Source organism: Phyllobates terribilis, unplaced genomic scaffold, assembly GCF_046119375.1.
Source record: "Phyllobates terribilis strain yellow unplaced genomic scaffold, ASM4611937v1 Scaffold_200__1_contigs__length_3551848, whole genome shotgun sequence".
NCBI lineage: Eukaryota > Metazoa > Chordata > Amphibia > Anura > Dendrobatidae > Phyllobates > Phyllobates terribilis.
The window spans coordinates 1802720-1810181 of record NW_027362960.1 but is presented as its reverse complement, the minus strand read 5'-3'; the positions used below and the strand labels follow the sequence as shown (position 1 = coordinate 1810181).

General features: G+C 46.8%; 1 protein-coding gene across 1 annotated transcript; it reads left to right on the top strand.

The window, feature by feature from the left end:
* Positions 1–573: 573 nt before the first annotated feature.
* Positions 574–3328, top strand: LOC141213591 (uncharacterized). Its single transcript, XM_073665201.1, has 2 exons — positions 574–2301; positions 2471–3328. Exons 1-2 carry the CDS (start codon positions 1858–1860, stop codon positions 3047–3049), a joined length of 1023 nt encoding a protein of 340 aa, XP_073521302.1. The 5' UTR covers positions 574–1857; the 3' UTR covers positions 3050–3328.
* Positions 3329–7462: the final 4134 nt, after the last annotated feature.

Genomic DNA, 7462 nt, shown 5'->3' with positions numbered 1-7462 from the left:
GAAAGAAGCCAGGACCATTTAATAAGATGGAGAAGTGCTTCTATTCAATCCAAGAGTACGTGAACGCAGATGCTGCGATCTTCTGGCTCCTCTCTGTCGCGGTAAATACGTGAAACCAGGTATGTTTGTTTTTTAAAGATGATTGTAGAAAACACATTAAAAAAATTCATGTAAACTGGCAGCGTCTCTTACACCAAAAATGTTTCTGGCAAGGTGAACAGCGGTGCCTCAGTAAATGTGCCAAATTCAATAAGTGGTTTGTGCCTCTTAAGGAATTCGGCACATCTTATTCCTTCACTCCCCTCATTAAGGCTGGCATACAAAACACCAGTCTTAATGAATTGGGGCCTTTATATGAAATGGAGTACTATACTAAGCTATTACAAAGCACAAAAAAATAATTAAAATACAGTAAATCAGAAAAATCAGGACAAAAGTACATCCTTTTTGTCTCTGCTTGTTGAGTGGAGCCCTAGGCAGGGGCGTAACTCCAATTGGTTCAGGGGTTGCAGTCTCACGCAGGCCATGGAGTCTAACAGGCCCAAACGGTCCTTTAAGCCCATATGAGAAGACCAATACTATTACTGACCCATGATTGCTAGGGGCCCTGTTGGAGATTTTGCATTGGGGCCCCTGAACTTCAATTTATATCACTGGCCCTATGGATATATTTAGTGTGGTTGATAAGGAGTTTTTTTTGCCATACAAGCTAAGTGAAGACCACTAGCTTGATGTGAACATCACCTAATTTCTGAGCCCATCATCCACAAAATTAAAAGGCCATCTCAAATTGCAGCTGCCATGAGCAATTATCAATAGGAGCGTCTCAGCCCGTCACCTTGTCACTTCTGGTACCCCTGCCAACTGAACATAGTTCACCTCTGCTTCATGGACACTGTCATTTTGTGACCACATTAGTATTTTTCCAGTAAATACTGCAGGAGGCTGGCACTTATATACCTGTGTGAATGTCTGTTCTGACAATGATGAACTTCAGGGCAAACTCTGCAACCAGGAAGATTTAGAAGCTACTAATTAGTGCACCATATAGGAGACCTGCTTGTCAAATCTGTGTCCAGGTGCTTTGTGGAGTGACCTTCCTAAACTAAAGGCCCTGTCACACATAACGAGATCGCTAGCGAGATCGTTATTACGTCACGATTTTGAGATCGCTGGAAAGTCAAATCGTGATCGTTGGGGAGCCGTCAAACATGCAGAACTTCCCAACGATTTCGGCCGCCCCAGCGATCTAACTAACGATCTCGTTGGTCGTTGGGGCGCTTTCACACAGCAGCTATTTCAACGATCCACACCTTGATAAGGACTGTACTGTGTCACAAAGGCGTGCATAACATTACTTTTCCGCGCCCCCTCATCTCCGATTGGTGGACGCTACTGCGTTGTGATTGGGCGGCAGGTTTTTAAAAAAGGCGACATTGCAGCAATTCCGATCCTTTGTTCCTATGTGCACTTTTGTTTCGGATCGTTCCTTTATTCCTATCTGCGCTCTGCTTTCGGATCGTAGCAGTGTTCTCCGGTCAATATTCGTTCATCTGGGCTTTGTTGAGGCCCTGTCAGCATCCTGATTTTTGGATCCTAGTAGCGTTCTCCAGCGGTGATTCCATTCATCTGGGCTTTGTTCCTGACAGGCGTTCTGGTTTGTGGATTTTCTTCAGCTGTGACTCTACATCGATTTTTTGGTTCTTCAGGCACTTATATTGCTTTGTTTACACGGTAAGTTATTTTAGTGGGTTTCTGTCACACCCAACAAGTTTACATTTGCTTATGCATCGGAGGCCATTTTAAGGGGGTCAACAAACAGTGTGCGGTATTTTTTACTGTGTTTTAAAATGTTTTATGTGTGCTCACTGTATGCTATCCTTTTTTCAGATGGCTTTTGAAAGTGAAGAGTTCGTCAGGGAAATGATTGACCTCTACCGCTCCCTGCTGTGCCTTTGGCAAATAAAATCTGCAGACTACTGCAATAGAGAAAAAAAGAGGGAGGCGTACCAGCAATTGATTGCCCTCTTTAAAAGGCATGGCCCCAACGAAAAGGTGGATGAGGAGCTGGTGAAGAGAAAAATCCAGGGTCTACGCACCGTATACAAGAAAGAACTGAACAGGGTGGAGAAGTTAAAGAAGTCGGGTACTGGCACAGATGAGGTTTATGTGCCAACATTATGGTATTATGACTTGCTTGCCTTCACCCGTGACCAGGAGCTACCTCGGCGAATGGCGTGTACGATGCGGCCGACCCCGGAAGAAGACCCCGATATCCGGACTGACTCCCCTGTTGAAGATGTAAGTACCTTCTTTGCTTCCCTGTAAATAGCATTTATACTTTCAATGTACATGCCATAGTTTAGCCGCCCCTCTCGTTTGTTTTTAGTGCACGTGTACCCATGCTGGTCATGACATACCTGCTGGATGTTGTAACCAAAATCTTAACATTAATTTTGTGTTCCCACAGCACCATCGGCAAGATGACGACATCCCGGCTACGGAACGTGGTATGGAGGAGGCGAGTGTGCTGGCAACAAATGAGGAACCTTTGGCATCGGCGAATGAAGACCCTATGGCCTCTACAAGTGAAGACCTTGTGCCTCGGCAACAAAGAAAATCAAGGAAAAGAAAGGCCAGCTTGCCGCCATCGCCAGATCTAATATCTCTGGTGTACAAGATTCTACTGCTACAGACCCAGGCCAAGCGGGACACCTTTGCAACATTTGCTGGCGAGAGACTACAGAGGCTGGATGACCGACAGAGGGCGCATGCAGAAAGGGTCATGTTTGAGACTTTAAGTAAAGCAGCAGCCGGTGAACTGAATGAGACTTCTACTGTACATACTCGGATCGACCCTGGCCCTTTTCAACAACATTCTTGGACCCATACGCCGGACCCACTTCGCAGCACACCAGTGCAGAGGATCCGGCATCCACAAGGCCTTGCCCCCCCCCACAGTATCCCATGTTTTCTGAATCTTTTGTTTCCCCCAGGCATGGATACACAAATACAGACAATCGATATGAAGAACTGTAGTGATGTTTAATTTCTATTTTTGTTATCATTTTGTAAATATTGTTAATTTAACACTTATTTAATTTGTTAAAATTGTTCACATTTTTGTTTGTTTTTTTAAAAAAATGTTTTATTGTCCTCTCTTTTAACTTTACCCCTGCCCTCCGATCTCCCCCTGATTGAAATAAAAATGTTTTTTGTTGTCTTCTTTTCTGCTTTACCTGTTCCCGAGGATGGGACCCCTTACCCCTGCCCTCCGATCCCTCCCCACCCTCCGTTCCTTCCCCTCTTTTCCCATGCCTGCTCTCCGCTGGTGATCACCTCCTCCCCTTCTCCTCTTCCCGCTCCAGGCTTCATCACCTGTCTTCTGTCTTCTCCCTGTGTCCTCTGGTCTTCTTCACAGCTGGTCTTCTTCCCCTCCTCTTCCTACTTCCCTTGTTTTATCTTTGGGGTCATAGTCTTGGTGCACTGTATGGCAATGATCTGCCATACCGTGCAACATGCGTCTGACTCTGATTACAGGTTATATATACTAGATTCTTGATAGGGCGTTGATCCAGGGTACTAGTCTGATTGCCGTATGTGGAGTCAGGAAGGAATTTTTTTCCCCGAAACGGAGCATGTTTTTTTTTTGCCTTCCTCTGGATCAACATGTTAGGTCTTTCTTCAACTTTTCATGCTATGTTCCTATTCTTTCCTCTTCTCTCTTCTTCTTGAATTAGCAGGAGGATGCGAAAGCTGACTTCGGAGTCCGCTTTCCTGCCCCCGCATAACATCAGCTGCTAACCTCAATTAGCAGGAGGGTGTGAAAGCCGACTTCAGACGGCTTTCCTGCCCCCGCATAACATCAGCTGATAACCTCAATTAGCAGGAGGGTGTGAAAGCCGGCTTCAGACGGCTTTCCTGCCCCCGCATAACATCAGCTGATAACATCAATTAGCAGGCGGCTGTGAAAGCCGACTTTGGAGTCGGCATTCCTGCCCCCGCACTGCTCGGCAGGCAGTATCACACAGGATAGGATTAGATACACGGCTCAGCAGACAGTATCACGCAGGATAGGATTAGATACACGGCTCAGCAGACAGTATCACGCAGGAGAGGGTTAGATACACGGCTCAGCAGACAGTATCACGCAGGATAGGATTAGATACACGGCTCAGCAGACAGTATCACGCAGGAGAGGGTTAGATACACGGCTCAGCAGACAGTATCACGCAGGATAGGATTAGATACACGGCTCAGCAGACAGTATCACGCAGGAGCGGGTTAGATACACGGCTCAGCAGACAGTATCACGCAGGAGAGGATTTGATACACGGCTCAGCAGACAGTATCACGCAGGAGAGGTTTAGATACACGGCTCAGCAGACAGTATCACGCAGGAGAGGGTTAGATACACGGCTCAGCAGACAGTATCACGCAGGATAGGATTAGGTACACGGCTCAGCAGACAGTATCACGCAGGATAGGATTAGATACACGGCTCAGCAGACAGTATCACGCAGGAGAGGGTTAGATACACGTCTCAGCAGACAGTATTCGGAGTCGGCTTTCCTGCCCCTGCACATCAGCTGATAACCTCAATTAGCCCGCAGGCACAGACCCTGTAACGATCGCGGCTCTCTCCAGCAGCCGCGGACATCAGCGCTGTAGTGCAGTGTATTGCTGCGCAGAGACAGGCTCTCTGCACAGCAATACCAGTGCCAGCCGACGGCCTATCAGAGGCCAGCAGCTGATATCTGCGCATGGCAGTGACGTCATATGCCGCTGCGCTGGGACGCAGATGTCAGCTGCTGGCCTCTGATAGGCCGACGGCTGGCACTGGTGTTGCTGTGCAGAGAGCCGGTCTCCGCACAGCAATACTCTGCAGAGTAAAGGTGGTCACACATAAGCCCAGGTCTGCTAGATAGATACCTATGAATTATTTTGTATATGTTTTCAAACATACTTGATCAATGAAATCATCATTGTAAACTTCAACTCCACATAATAGTATATGATGTAGCAGTCACTAATTATGTTGAGTGCTTCATCTGATGTCCGTGCACATAGTATACATAGTATACCACATACAGTACAATATATATAGGAGAATATACAGTATGACTGGTATATAGAGACGAGCAATTTGTATAACCGTAGTCCAGTGGTCAGATGAATATTCTGTGGCTGCTGAACAGGAGCCACCACATAGTCTCCTTTTTACAGCCCCACATAGCCTTCCATATACTGTACAGTGTGAGCCCCACATAGCCTCCTCTATACAATGTGAGCCCTCACACAACCTCCTATATGAGTATGAGCCCTCACATAGCCTCCTATATACAGTATCAGTCCCCACACAGCCTCCTGCATATAGTGTGAGGACCCACACAGCCTCCTGCATACAGTGTGAGGACCCACTGTGTGAGTACAGTGTGAGGACTGGTCGTCGGATATGTTGCACGCTTATTGAGATGTGTTATTGACAGCTCTATCATTTTTCTTGCCACTGTCTTGTTAAATATACAGGTTGGATACATTTGGTGTTCATGCCATATAAATTCCTGTTTATAACGAGTACATATTTATGATAGGTAGCTTTGTTTTACTACCATTGGCAGGCATTAACTGGATTTTAGGTCCTAGTGACGTTTTATATCTTTTTTACCTACGTATTCATTAAAGGTTATGTTTTAACCTCTTTCACTACTTTAATTGCTTCATATTACCTTTATTGAGTGGTGACCTGTATGATAGTGTGTGAGCACCAGCTCCAGGCGTCCCTGAAGAGGGGCAGGGAAAAAGTAAAGGGGGCAGTGGGAAGGGGGTTTATCCAAGGAGGGGTGAGGTCAGCAGAGTATGAGAGACAGACTCATCCTAAACCAGGGGTCTCAAACACGTGGGTCGCATGTGGCCCTTCAGACTGGTTCATGCGGCCTGTAGGCACCATAGAACCCGATCGCAGCCCGGTCCAGGAGCTGCCGACAGCTGCACTTTAGTTCAGTGTATTGCTGCGCAGAGACCGGCTCTCTGCATGATACAATACCAATGCCTGCCACCGGCCTATCAGAGGCCAGCAGCGGACATCCGCGTCCCAGCACAGCGGTGCATGACATCACTAACATGGGTAGATGTCAGCTACTGGCCTCTGATAGGCCGGTGGCAGGCATTGGTCTCTGCGCAGCAATACACTGAACTAAAGCGCAGCTGCCGGAAGCTCCTGGACCAGGCCGCGATCGTCAAGGGGTCTATGGTGCCTGCGCCCGCATATGCAGAAAGGACACCGAGGGAACGGAGGACAGGTGAGAAGAGACTTTTTTTTTCTTATATATGTATGTGAAGAATGGAACAGCGGACATTCCTACAATATAGGGACCTGAATGGGGACATTCCTACAATATGGGAACCTGGATAGGAACATTCCTACAATGTGGGACCTGGATGGGGACATTCCTACAATGTGGGACCTGAATGGGGACATTCCTGCAATATGGGGACCTGGATGGGGACATATCTACAATGTGGGGACCTGGATAGGGACATTCCTACAATGTGGGGACCTGGATGGGGACATTCCTACAATGTGGGGACCTGGATGGGGACATTCCTACAATGTGGGACCTGGATGGTGACATTCCTGCAATATGGGGACCTGGATGGGGACATATCTACAATGTGGTGACCTGGATAGGGACATTCCTACAATGTGGGGACCTGGATGGGGACATATCTACAATATGGGGAACTGGATTGGGACATATCTACAATGTGGGGACCTGGATAGGAACATTCCTACAATGTGGGGACCTGGATAGGAACATTTCTACAATGTGAGGACCTGGATGGGGGACATTCCTACAAGATGGGGACATTATAACAAGATGGGGACCTAGATGGGGGACCTTACGACAAGATGGGGACCTGGATGGGGGACATTACGACAAGTTGGGGACCTGAATGGGGGACATTACGACAAGATCGGGACCTGGATGGGGCATTACTACAAGATGAGGACCAGGATGGTGCATTACTACAAGTTGAGGACCAGGATGGGGCATTACTACAAGATGAGGACCAGGATGGTGCATTACTACAAGATGAGGACCAGGATGGGTCATTACTAAAAGATGAGGACCAGGATGAGACATTACTACAAGATGAGGACCAGGATGAGGCATTAGATGAGGCATTACTACAAGATGAGGACCAGGATGAGTCATTAACCCCTTTACAACCCAAGGTGGTTTGCACATTAATGACCAGGCCAATTTTTACAATTCTGACCACTGTCAATTTATGAGGTAATTACTCTGGAACGCTTCAACGGATCTCCCTTATTCTGAGATTGTTTTTTCGTGACATATTGTAATTCATGATTATGGTAAAATTTCTTCGATATCACTTGCGTTTATTTGTGAAAAAAATGGAAATTTGGCAAAAATTTTGAAAATTTTGCAATTTT